Source organism: Panicum virgatum, chromosome 1N, assembly GCF_016808335.1.
Source record: "Panicum virgatum strain AP13 chromosome 1N, P.virgatum_v5, whole genome shotgun sequence".
Lineage (NCBI taxonomy): Eukaryota > Viridiplantae > Streptophyta > Magnoliopsida > Poales > Poaceae > Panicum > Panicum virgatum.
The window spans coordinates 63,187,315-63,201,140 of NC_053145.1; the positions used below are offsets into that span (position 1 = coordinate 63,187,315).

General features: G+C 48.6%; 1 protein-coding gene across 1 annotated transcript; it reads right to left on the reverse strand.

Annotated features, from left to right (window-relative positions):
* Window positions 1–7,056: 7,056 nt before the first annotated feature.
* Window positions 7,057–10,107, reverse strand: LOC120657341 (protein trichome birefringence-like 1). Its single transcript, XM_039935642.1, has 5 exons — window positions 8,704–10,107; window positions 8,406–8,598; window positions 8,120–8,316; window positions 7,844–8,002; window positions 7,057–7,755 (listed from the first exon to the last, which is right to left on the reverse strand). The coding sequence occupies exons 1-5, from the start codon at window positions 9,960–9,962 to the stop codon at window positions 7,413–7,415; spliced, it is 2,151 nt and encodes a 716-aa protein (XP_039791576.1). The 5' UTR covers window positions 9,963–10,107; the 3' UTR covers window positions 7,057–7,412.
* Between the last annotated feature and the right edge of the window lie 3,719 nt (window positions 10,108–13,826).

The following is a 13,826-nucleotide window of genomic DNA, read 5'->3' on the forward strand; positions in this document are numbered from 1 at the left end:
CTACTCGACCTCGTTGTAGTAGGACTCTAGTAGTACTCGGTTATTACTTTCCATATAACCCTGTCCTCCCAGACTATATAAGAGCGGGTAGGGATCATTCCAAAACATCTCAACACCTAAGCCAATACAAACGACCACACAGAACGTATGGTATGACGGTCTGAATCTGTCTAAATCTTTGTGTTCATTGCACCATCGCGTTCTGATCTCGACGAGTCCGTGCCTACAAACAATCTCCTCGAAATATACCTCGGAGAGCTTGTCAGTAAAACACCGACAGGGACATCTGGCCCTGATACCATATTGAGTTGCATGTACCAACCAATTCAACTCAAAACCTTAAGTTGATGGGAAGAGGTGGACAATTCATTTATGCTTCAACATTAAAGTCCATGAAGTATTAATTATATCATCTTCATCCACTCGAAGAAGATATCTCGCTTGATGAATGTGTGTAGATAATCATCCAAAAGACTATCTCTCATCTTATTTCTTAGCTTATTTTTTGCTAAAATCAATGATCAATTTTAAAAGATTATAAATCATATCATAAATCTTATTTCTCTCAGTTTGAACTAGCTTAACTGAGAGATAACCATGATTGGTCAGACATTTGAAGTTGTTCCCATGTCTACTATCACCAATATAATTGTTAAGTTGCAATTTGAATTTGATCAAATCTAAATTAAAAAAGTCATTAGAGTAAAAAAAGGCTGGCTTAGGGTATGCCACGGCATACCCGCTTAGGGTATGCCACGGCATACCCTTACCACCCTTTGGGTCCGCCAGTGCATGGCGTGGCATAATGGTAACGGATGAGTTACCATGAGAACAGCTAGTTGTGCTCTAGCGGGTTACCAGCTAACTACCCAAAGATCTTTTGCCAGATGTGCTAGTGCTACACGTACCAGCGCCGGTACAAGGCTGTCATAGCCCATTGTAAGAAAGCTAGTTGTTTTTAAGGAAATGAACGATTTTTTTTAGAGTGGAGGAAAAACCACTGCGGGCTCAGGCTGACACCGGGCTACATGGGTCGACCGTCGAAGTCCATTGGGCCCAAGAAGTTGACGGTCAAACCAAGCTCGTTGATCTGTCGCTGTCTTTTTTTTTTAACGTATCTAGTGCAAACCACATGGCTTTCGTGAAAATCCATGTAAATCACAATAAAAAAGTCGTATAAATTCATCAAAAAATCACACATGTAGATGATATGATGATACATAATTTTGTAAAATATCTTGTCCAAACTCGACTTCGTTTGTGAGATATAAAAACAATAAATTTCTAACAAATCATTTGGACAACTTTATGGCTTTAAATTTGTTATTTTTATATATCACAAATAAAGTCGAGTTTGGACAAGATATTTTATAAAATTGTATATTATCATATTATCTACATGTGTGATTTTTTTGATGAATTTAGATAACTTTTTTTTACTGTGGTTTGCACGAGTTTTCACGAAGTTGTGATTTGCACTAGGTATGTTTTTTTTTTACCTTATCTGTCGCTGTCTTACTATAACAGTAACAGCGGCGGCCGGAGGGCAACGCTCGATTGCTCTGCTCCTCGAGGCCGGACGCAGTTTCGGATGGGCGAGTGCCTCATAGTGATTGGCCTCATGGGTTTCAGAAAATTTTAAGACAGTATGTATACTAGAGCACAGATCCATTCATCTGCGGGTCTTGGGGACAATTAGCCGGCATGGGAATGTGGGGCGGGTTCGGTTCCTGTAATTATGTCATGATCCATGGGGTGGCCTCCATGCACTCCACATGATGCGTGTCCTATTCCTATCAGAAGAAATTCAGCAGACAGGGTTAATGGCTAAGCTAAACCTGCCGGGATGGCCTTGGAGTATGGACCATCAGATGGATGGTTCTGTGAATGCCCAGCGGCAATGGTGGGCAGAAGGTACACTATCTAGATTATGGACTCTTCTCCCGTCCTCATGTGCCGCGGATATAAAAAGTTCCAAGCCCATGCAGCAGCACAAAGTAGCTACTGAAAGATGTCAACACGCTGTGCCAGATCAGAAACCACCATGCCAGGGAAGGTGTGTGACCCATGTACAGGTCCTTGGTGTAGGATCCTGTGTTTAGAGGGGAGAGAAGGGGGGGCAATGTGATGCCACATTCCCACAAGACAAGGGAGAGGAAGGACCAGGGAGATGGTCCATGCATTGCAATCGAGTTCAGGGTAAACAACGCAACATACCCGGCCAAGTGGGCGGCGCCTGCTTCCTGATCAATGTTGGCAGCAAATGTAAAACCCTGCTGCCGATGGAGGACGACAGCGAGTTGTACTGTGGCAGCTGCCATAATCCGTAGGCCAGTGGTCTGCAGGTACTAGAGGGTTCAGGCTGATCTCCTCTGATCTGCTCGGCATGCGTAGAGTAGAGTAGCCGAGTGCGGCCCGGATCGGAAAGAGTTCCTGGCGCGCGCGCAAGTCAGCAAGTGGCAAACACATCGGTCGGGCCAAGCTGGAATGCTGGATCCTTGACTAGCCCGGATTAGTTCCTGACGATTATCGATGTACTTTAGCATCTCCGACAACCTCCTTGGATGATACAGTGTTCTGATTTATGAACATCAAGTTACTGCCCATCTCGATGGAAGCTGCAGCAGAGTGCAGTGCAGCACTACATCCAGCTGGGAGGTACCAACCTTTTATACATATGCTAACTGTTAGTTTTTTTAAAAAAGAAAGTCCATGATTGTTCGATCCTCAGCGTTAGTAGTGTGATATTAGACAGTGCCCAATCAGAGTGGGATAATTAAGAGCATAGCAGAATTTCACTAAGCAACAAAAAAGATTAATACATCTCTGTATCTTCATCTCCATCCCCCGACTTAAATTCTTCCCTTCACAATTTGGTAATACTTTGGGCCTGGTGTTCAAGGTTTCCCTTTTAAAAGAATATGTTGACGTACGATCTGATTTACTTCATTTTGCAAAGTACTTTCACAATCTTACATTAGTTTCTTCTTATTTCCAGGAGAATCAATCGAATACGTGCGTGCCACAATTTGCTTCCAGGAAAAAAGCACGCAGCAAACAACACCAAAAGAGACATCAAGCCCCCGCGTCGTCCCCCGCTCGGGCGACTCGGGCGGCCACCGAGTCCCCGGCAGCATGACCCCCACTTTCCACTCCTCTCCTCCTCGCCGTCGCCGGAGGGAGCTGCCGGAAGTCCGTGCGGCTCCCAAGGAGGGCGGCGGCGGGGACTCTCTGAGCCGTGCGCGGGTCTGGCGGGGGACTGCGGCCGGCGGTGGAGGTGCCCTGTGGGTCGGCGGCTGCGATGTGGGGGCGCTCGCCGATGCGGGCGAGGCTGGTCTGCGGGGCTCCTCTGGGGGCGCGGCGGCCGGATCCTTCGCTCCCGTGGCCCGATCTGCCACCCCGTTGTGTGGATCTGCGGCCATGGGGGTGGCTGCGTGCGGACGGCGATGGCGGGCGGCGGCCCGGCGTCTGCGCGGCGAGGGGCGGTGCGCCGGGCGTCCGCGTGCCACTGGGCGGGGAAGGATGGGGGCCGCAGGGAGCCATGGCGGAGCAGGGAGTCGGGAGCAGGCGGCGGCGGGAGGCGGAGGCGCCGGTCGTCGCGCTGGTGTGCGTGGAGCTCCATGGCGGAGTGGGACGGCAGCAGGGGCGTCGTGCAGAAGGGGGTTGTGGTGGTGGCCGTGCGTGTGGGCCGTGGCCCCGGTGGCGGGGGCTCTGCGTTCGTGCTGGTACTCGCGGCGCCGGCGGAGTTCTTGCACGGGGACACCTCCCGCGCGTGCGCGAAGGCGGTGCCGGATCCGACTGCCTGGTGCGCGGGACGGGCGCCGATGACACGGGCCCGGTGCTGGCCGGGAGCGGGCGTCATGGAGGACGCGCGGGCTCGGCGGTGGCCTCGTGCAGGCGTCGTGGAGGCCGGTTCCGGTGTCCGCGGCACTGGATCTGTGGCCTCAGCCGGCATAGGGTGACGAGCGCATGAGGCCTTCCGGCGGTGACGACTTGAGCTTGGGTCGGCAAAGGTGGCGTCTGGATGGCTTCCTTCAGGTGCAAGATGGGATGTCACCACGGCGGTGGCGCCCTCGGTGCGCATTCCGGGCTGGGCACGTGCTGTGCCTTGGGTCTGGATGGTCTGGGCGAAAGTCCTGGCCGCCAGTCATGCTGACGGCGATGGCGCCTTCGGGTGTCGTTCTCTCCGTTGGGGGTGTCATTTTCGAGCTCCACCCACCTTTGTTTGGGGATCTCTGGGCGAAAGCCTAGTCCAATTCCTGGACGGACAACGGCGGTGCCATTGGCGTCGTGACCTCCTTGGAGGCGTTGCTCCTTGAGACCCAACACAGTCTAGAATCGGCGGCTGAGGGTGGTAACGGCGATGTGCAGGAGGTTGAGCTCAAGGGGGTTGCCAAGCTCACGAGTTGGCATCTCGCTGTTTTGGCGACGTCCAGAGGTTGCTTCATGGTTGTTTGTTTGGCTCCAGGCAGCGGGTCACGGCGGCTGGCGTGGCTTAGCGACTGTCAGTTCGGTGTGGCACAACGTCTGAAGGCGGCGCTTGCGGCAACGGCAACGTGGGACAATTTGGCTTGCAGCGGATTGCGGCGGGTGGCTCAGCTATGCTGTAGTCACTCCGGCGTCGTTCATCGTCAAAAGATGGCGCAAGCGACAACTTTGGTTTGCGGCCATGATGGCGGAAGCTACATGCGTGTGCAGTGCAACGAGTTGTTGTCGATTGGCGGGGCGCGGTTCGGCAATTTGATGGAGATCTGGGAAACAGGGCAACTTTGTTCATCTTACCAACGGCAATTCTTTAGACGAATCTGTGACATGGAGTACTGAGGCGGACGTGGCGAGGCCCCCGCGTACGGTGTCTTCGGCGTGGCGACGAGAGGTGGCGTCCAACGGCGGGCGAGGTGAGGCCCCCGTGCATTGTGTTTTTGCGATGGCGACTGCGAGGCAGCCAGCGAGAGGTCTAGATTCGGTGGTTTCCACTCCGTCGGACGGTGGATTCCGTTGCAGTGGCACTATGGCGTCAGGTCCTGCTTGGCGGTGGCTTGCTCGGTGCAGGGCTGTCTGTTTCTCTTATTTTTCAATCGGTGTTGGATCGTGTGTAAGGATCACCGGGGTGTCCGACCCTAGAGGGGGAGGGGGTGAATAGGGTCGCTAATCGCTTTTTAACCTAGGGCTCAAACTACTTGCATAAGATAAACCTAACACGTCCTATATATGCTAGTTATGACTAAGGTTTATCTTTGCTACTCTCTACTTACCTCAAAATACTTGCAACCTATAGCCAATTCTAAACAAATTAACTAGGAAACTAAAGGTACGCAAGATAAAGTAAATGCGGAAACGTAATATGGTAAGTAAAAATGTAAGTGCAAGAGGGATGCAAACTCCCGAGTAGACACGGTCATGTAACGTGATTTGGCACAAACGCCTACGTCCACGGGACACCGAGGCTCTTCCGATCATCGTCTTGCACTACGCCACCAAGGCGATGCCGGCAAGCAAAGGCAAGTGCCCACAAGACACCGAGTCTCGTGCACCGCCACTGTCTCTCTCGGTCACCCAGCCGAAATCCACTACGGAGCTTCTCCACCAAGGAGGGGGTCTCCTCTTCCCCCGCACAAAGTGTCGTTGCCACTCCACACCAAGTCGGAGGGTCACACGACGGATCACAAGGATTGCTTGCCGCAGCAAGACTTCTCTCAAGGGAGCTCTCGCAAGAACTAATCCCTATTACAAGCACTAAGCACTCTCATAAGTGTGCTTAAGCCTATATGATGTACAATGAAGCTCTATGGTGGTTGGATGTGTTCTTCAAGTGTAGTATGCTTTCTTAGTCTCCAGCAACCTCAAATGACCCGGCCTTGGGGGTATATATAGCCCACACACCCCAAAAGAGCCGTTGGGAAAAGCTGACAAAATTCCTTAACGCCGGTTAAACCGACGCTCCAGTTTTGCCAACACCGGATTAACCGGTGAGTGTACTTTCCCTTCTACTAGCCGTTACAGTCTTCCAACGGCTACTTGATCAATCGACCGACGCTCTCAAAACTGACGTCGGTTCAACCGGTGCATGTAATCTTCAATCGACCGACGCTCTCAAAACTAACGTCGGTTCAACCGGTGCATGTAATCTCAGAAACCCCCAAAAATGGAGTCTCTGGACAACTGCACCGACGCTCTCAAAACCAACGTCGGTTCAACTAGTGTACTCTGCTGATTTGTCTTCACTTCAAGTCATTGCACCGATGAGTACAATTGGCTCATCATCGGTTTAACCGGTGATAGCAAATTGTCTCTGTCTTGTTCGGTTTGATTTGATTTCTTCACGGTCTCTTCAATTCTTGTCACTTGGACCGTAGAGGTTTCAGGGCGCTGCCCTGAGACCCGCGAGGGGCGGCTCCCCCTCGACCCCCGTCCGCTAATCGGTTAGCGGAACCACCATAGGGGCGGCCCTTCGGGCCTTGCTACGCCTATCTTCTCTTTGTCATCACTTGAACCTAAAAGCCTGAGAATGGTCATCTTAATAATCATATTAGTCCAAGTGTTGTGTGTGTCATCAATCACCAAAACATTATATTGAAATATGGCATGAGAGGCCATTTTCGCTACATCGTGCCTTGGTGGCGACTTCACGTGCAGGAGAAGGTTGCTTGTCGCACCGTCTTGGCTTAGCTCGGCCAGCATTGCTTAGAGGAGTGGTCTTGACCGCGCTCTAATCCAACCGGTCAGGGCCTCTCGAGGTCGTTTCGAGTTTCTCCTCGCGTTGATGACCCAATCCAACCGGGTGAGGTGCGTTTGTGGTTCCTGTGTTGACGTCCCAATCCAACCGGGCGATTCTTCTTTTTTCAATTTCTTTTTGTTTTCCTGGCTATGGCCTCTCAGGGCTATAGACTTGTATTTTTTCCTCTGCTATATCAATGAAACTCGCACTATCTTGTGCGGTTCGTTCAAAAAAAAATCGAATTCGTGCTGAACCCAATGCACAGCTCCAATGAGGGGTCATAAAGTTTTCTTGAACAAACGTCGATTACAACCACTTTACATATTATTCAGTAAGTATACCAAAAATGAATTCAGAATACTATATGGAATAGTATATTACTACACATAGAGACAAAAGTCTAACAGAAGAAGATCCTCCTATGAATCTAATGCACTGTCTCTTCTATTTTTTCTTATTATTTGTTAATGACTAGACATGAAGTTTACACTCTATAATCCTATTGAGCCTGTACATATTTTGTGTTGGTTTTCAGAGCTAAAGATCTGACAAACTGCCTGCTTTACTCTATGCAAGGATTCCAAAATTCTTGATTTCGGTTATACCAGCTTTCCTTTTATCGATTCGTGTGGATCCTATGCAACTCGCCGTCCGACTACAACAGTTCATGTACAAGAACAATCCACACGTGCCTTTATTGTTGCATCGTATGGCGCTGTTTCACCAAAATCTGTGCGTAGAGAAGCTCGTTCCAGGAGTCAGGTACTCCAGGAAGGCACCAGTGGCTGCAGTCCTGGTATAACTCAGGCGATTTCCTCTCCTCGTCAGTCAACTTCTGCTTCCGATAGACTGAAGGGTGTGCCTCCTTCCTGTAGTCAGTCATCCTTGTTATGTTCAGGTACACAACTGGTGTTTTCATCCCATGGAGCACCTCCTCCAAAATGCTCATCTTTGTTGGGTATCGTGTGAGGTACTTCTCATTCGTTATTGGCTCAGTTTCCCTGTCACAACTGCCGCCTGAATTCCATTGACCCCCGCTGCATAACAGAAGTAGTTATTAAAGAACAGCTACTCATATAGCACATCATGCTGAAACTGCAAGGATTCAGAACTAGCACCGTGTACCTGAAATGGGATGCTGAGTAGCCTCTGAAAAACACAGTGGTTTCCTTTGGATTTACATTGGAATCAACCCACTTGGCCCAGGTGTTGAGAGCTCTTCGATAGGCATCATGGACATCCAGCTCACTATATACGCGGTTGCCCTCTTGATAGTAATCTTTCCTGTATCACCACATTTTGAAAATACTCAGAACAATGAAAGGTATGAACTGCAAATGAAATGCAGGATGTATGAACTGTAGATGTTCAGCGATTCAGGCAGGGCTTTGTTGTGCTCACCCTAGAGAAGTTTTGTCATGTGTCCACCAGTGACCAGTATTGAAGATAATGATATCTGCATTCTTGTACCTCGGAAACGGTCGATCGATTATGTCAAGCCTGAGAGTTTCCCTGGTACCCTTTCCATTTCTGATTGGCATCTCCCATTCCTGAACAAGGAAAGGGGAGCGGAAGAACTCCACGGTGCAATTGTAGTCCTATAAAAAGCAAGACGTTTTGCGCATAAGAATTTGTTGCTGAAACTAGCAGAGGTAGAGATAACGAAAACTGGATTAGGTATATCTACCTGGAACAAGAACGAGTAAGAACCCTCAGCCTTGAATTGCCTCCTGCCGGAAACCTCAAAAACCTTGCTCTTGTCTTTGACAGAATTCCTCAGGATACAAATCAAGGATTCCCACATGTTCCTGTTGAGTGAGTCACCGACAAACACCAGTCTCTTTCCCCTCAGCCGCTCCAACATATCAGCTGGGTTCAATCTAACATAAGAAACAGATAATTGTATTTGTCACTCGCCAAGTCCCCAATAACTAACTTCTGAATTCACCAAAAATGGACAGTTGTTCAAGGAAACTTTTTCTCACCTTGGGATTCTGCATGCGCTGGGTTGCCACCGTAGCCTCTGGTAAGCTTTGTCAGGCCGGCCGTTGAGATGGCAGTTGAAGGATTCATCGATGTGAGGACATGATCCCGCAGGGTACAGAGGGTACGAGTCATCTCGAACCCAATTCCCGTACAACATGTCGCAGCTGGCCATGTTCTCAATCCAGTCAACCTTCTTGCGTCGGCCGGCAGTAGCAGCCGCTTTCACCAGCACAGTACTGTTGTTATTGGCTATTGGGGTAATCACTTGTGCAGATTGATCCTTCGCCGGACTAGTACTTCCCTGAGGATGACCAGTTGATTCGATCTGCTTATTCTCTGAACTGCTGCTTCCATCAGAAGCAGCTGAACCTCTAGCATGGTTCTTGTTATTATCTGCAGGAGACTGAATCGGCAGAGTCTGGTTATTGTCTGCAGGAGATGCAGTTCCATTACCATCCTTGGCCGCTGCAACTGGACTTGTAGTCTGATTACTGAATGGAACAGCAGTACCATTGCCAAAAGCTGAAGTTCGGCTTCCTCCTAACTGGTGTGTTAAGCCGGCGGCATTCCTTGCACTGGCTTTCATCCCGCTGCCATCTCCGGAATCCACGGAACTCGCGTTCGCGTCGGAGCCGTTGATCCGAACAGGCACGCCTCTCTTCGCCGTTGTACTATCCTGGGCTGAACCGCCGCTCGGAAGTCCAGGTCCAGGCGGCTCGGCTGTGGCGGTGGTCCTGGTGGAATGTTTGGCCTCGGCAACGCCTTGCACATGATCATCGGGCGGCGCGGCGTTCGGCACCGCTGCAGCAGCATCGCCAGGCACCGGCGCGTGATCCACGCTGGAAGCTCCGCCCCCACTGCTGGACGGAACTCCGCCTCCGCTTCCCAACCGCTCGCCCGGCTGAACCGCACTGGAGATGCTGCCCCCCGCTTGCGGACCGCTCGCCGCGAACCCGCCACCGCTCGGCCCGCCACGCCTCACTGCGACGCCACTGGGAGGCACCGAGACCTGCGCACGGTACGGCGACGCGGAGGCGATCAGGCCGTCGAACCACACCGCGGCCGGCGACGAGGCCGGTAGCGCGGGGAGGGAGGGCGCCAAGGCGAGGAAGACCGCGAACCCGGCGAAGGTGAGCGCGAGGCCGTAGAGGCAGAGCCTGGCCGGCCGCGCGCGCCCGACGAGCCCTGCTCCCCCGAGGTGGCCGAGGTGGTCGGCCACGGCCGCCACGCCGCCGCTCTGCCTCCACGCGCCCTTCATCCCTGGCGGCACGCGCGGGCAGGCGAGCGGGGGCGCGGTGGGAGTTGGTTAGGGTTTAGAGGAGGCGAGGCGGCCGGGCGGAGGCCTAGCCGCGCATACGGTGCCCGGGGTGGGGAGGAGGGAGCGCGCCGTGCGTGGCGATCGATCTGCTGCTTGCTACTGCCGTAATGGCTTTTGTAGGGAGGTGGCGGAGGCGGCGTGGTGCGGGTTGGCAGCGAAACTAACCACCTGCGAGATCTTTGGGATTTTAAAACAACACGCGTTTGGTTCGTGGGTTTTAATTTGTAGCATCTCAAACTGCAGGCGAGGCGGGGTTGTGGCTGTCCACTCGCCCACTAAACTTTCCTCAAACTCAATTTTCCTCAATTAAAAAAACTTACCTCAAACTAATTAAGCGGGTTTGTGGCTGTCCACTAATGTATGCTAAATTCCATCCGCACGACGATATGCAAGGTCAGCAAAACTTATGTTGTTCATATATTACTCGCTGCTACTGCATACTCCTTATTACTACTGAAAAATCAAATAAAATTCTAACAAAAAAAAAGAATGCAAAACGACAATAATAGAAGAGTTATTCATTATACTATCAATTAACCTCAATTCAACATGCATTACATCAAATGGGATGAATAAGGTGTGACACATAGCTATTTGATGCTATCCATGCTACTTGATGCTCAAAGATCTCCAAGTCCTCTTTGCATACCCATTTGTTGCCATGTGCATTGACTAACCCACTCTCCTGCCATAGCCTCAGATGGTATAGTTGACATCTGACTCCCTACACAGCTGGAGACAGACAACATTACATGGATATATTTTAGTGGATACTTAAGTAATGATCCTGATAAAAGTATATAATCACAAATCTTTAACACAATACTAATATCAGTCAGTAAAACAAAAACAATTATTAGGCTACAAAGGTAAGAGAAAGTGAGAGACAGAACACATTAAGCTCATAAACAAATGTGACAATAAGAATTAGCATACTACAGAGTATTGGCGAACATCTGGTCATAGTTATTTAGAGTTTAGAGCTCTAATTTCAAAACAATAGTTGATAGAATGGATATGACAGATATTATACAAGCTATGCACAGAATTAGTGACCAGAATCATTATGTGCAAACTACAGATTACAGATAGCCAATGTCTTCTTTCAGTTTAGACCTTGTGCATGTGAGCTCCTAGATCCAAATTAAATTTAAGCTGAGACAAACAACTATCAATCAATTTTGATTTTTGAAGAGTAAAACAACATTATTATATAGCATTAGCATGGTACAATACATCTAGCGATTTAATCAAGCAAGAATGAAGGTAGGATTGTTCTCAGAACCCGCGGGTAAAATTGCCATACTAAACTAGCATCAGGTATTCAGGAATCAGGTTGTACACTTGTACCGGCATGAATCAACATGGAACTGATTGATATGTTTACGGAGGCAAGCAGCTTTGTCCGCAAATAGTTGCTTGCATAATCTTTTGGAAGTATTCATTATTCTAAAAGTCAAAAGACATAGGATTTTTAGAGAATTGGTTATTAGGTTTAGGGAAGCAAGTGAGCTTATTCGTGAGTCCGCAAATAGACCCTTTTTGTTGTTGAAGCTAATGATCTTTAGGAATCTTTAAACGTCACACGTTTGGTTCTATAGGTTTTGTGAACGCCAAGTTATAATGGCTGCCAACACTCAAAAGATAAGAACCGCTAGGCAATTGATTTCAAGTTTCTCTTGACTTGATGCTAATTAAGGATGCAAGTGGGCTTGTTCACGAGTCCGTGAATAGGTTACATTTTGAGAAAGACTTTGGTACTAGTTTCAGAATTTTATAATTTAAAATAAATCAGTTTTGATTTTTTTATATCTAACTGGTTTTTTCTATTTTAAGAAAAATACAAAACTACCTTTGAAACCATCCAAAAGACTAAATTTGTCTAATTTCGACAGTTGGATATACCTTGTTACGGGTTTTGTAGTTAAAAGTTGAAAATATAACTTTTGTGATTGTTTGAGAGTGTAAAGTGAACTTTTTTCCTTTTCACGGAACCTATGAAAATTGGTCTAAGATCGTTATATATTTGGGTGCTTCGTAGTTCCTACATAATCTTTACAAAAAAAAAAAACAGGGGATGTAGACATGTAGTGACAAACTCATTTCTTTTAGCCAAACTACGCAAGCCTGCACAATTGACTTCCCCTCTGTAGGCTAGTGGCTGTGGGTGTTTGTGCACGTATGGAAGTGCTCTTTTTACGGTTTGGCACTCGCCACACGCCTATCGTGTGCTTCTACCCCGTACCAGTGCGACCCTGCCTTCCAAGTCCGTACGGCACACCTGGCCGTGTCCCATCGTTGCGTTCCGACTTCCGACACACGCCGACGACGCCGTTTGCCATTCGTCCGAGCAACGGCAGCATCATTTCTTAACCTGTCCGGGCAGCGGCACCTATACAGCAGGCTTTCCTAAACAGCAATAAACAAACGAACAGCAGGATTTATGGCGTCCGCAATGGTAATAGTTAGTACTAGCTATTTAGTTTGTTGATGTGGAAGTGAGAGAGAAAAAAAAATATTACTTTATACTATTGGACTCACATGCTCTTCTCACATGTTCTTGAACTACGTGAAATAAATTAGCTATTTGCTCGTTGCTGGTGACTACTCTCTCTCCTACTTTTTTGTTGCCACATCAGATCTAGCTAACTAAATAGCTAACCATTGCGGACACCCTTAGTGATCTAATTAACTGGAGTGGACAGATCAGCTGAGTGAGAGCAGTTTCGATCCGGGCCGTCCACACCAAATCTGGAGTACTACAGATCTAAAAAAAGAAAATTCCTTTTATTCCCCTTACTAGTAATATGCAAGTTTGCAGGACAGAGAGAGCAACTAGGTGAAGCAGATAATTTAGAGAGATACGGCAAGTGTGTCAGTTAAATTTAGGCAAAAAAAAAACTACTCCATGCGTATGTCTGGTCTGAATCTGAACTGGTCTCTAGCTGCTATAAACTTTGCATATATATAATTGTGTATGCAAAGCTAGGTCAGTGGTGCATGCAGGCTATACGAGGTTATTGGCAATTTCTATGCAGCTGGACCATCCGCACAAGCCGAAACCCTGCAACTGCAACAGGTTGCAAAATATGATTGAAGGAGGAGGCAGCTTTCTGCATCCCTGCCTAACTCCAAAACATATATAGGATTGGTTTATCTCATTTTAAACTGTGGCCAGGTAGGTGAGTGTTATCAAAAGGAATTAGCCGGGGAGCAGCCTAATAATATAATAATAAGCTCCGATCCGATCCTTGTTGACTGATCGGATCGATGCTAACTCTATAAATAATCCAGATTAGTCGCTGCTAATATAATCGGCGCGGCAAGCAGGAAAGCGAGGGAAAGATCCCGGCAAAAAGTAGGTGGGGGTTGCCAAATAGTGAAGCTGAGCCTAACACATTCAGAAATGGTGCTACAGGGAATGCATCCATACATACCTGCGTGAGAGAAGATATTGTTGCGAACTCGACTCTGAAAGAGAAGATATGAAGAGGGGTTGGTTAGGTCTCAGTTCACTTGGTTTGGCTCAGAGGAACCCGTCGTGTCGATGCTGCAGCCTGCACTTGCGAACCACCTCTTTGTTGCTTTGGTAAACCAGTCTGTTTCCCTGCTCCTTTTGACTTATCATGTTCGCCACGCGCGACGGCCACATGCGGAAAGGTCCACTAGCCGGCCGAAGAGGTTGGTCGATCACTACGGTCTGGTCTATCTGGATAGAGATCCAGTTGAAAGCAATGATCATAATAGTAAGTTTCGACGTGGAAAGATCGGATTGGTTCGGATCTGGAATCACTCTATCAATGG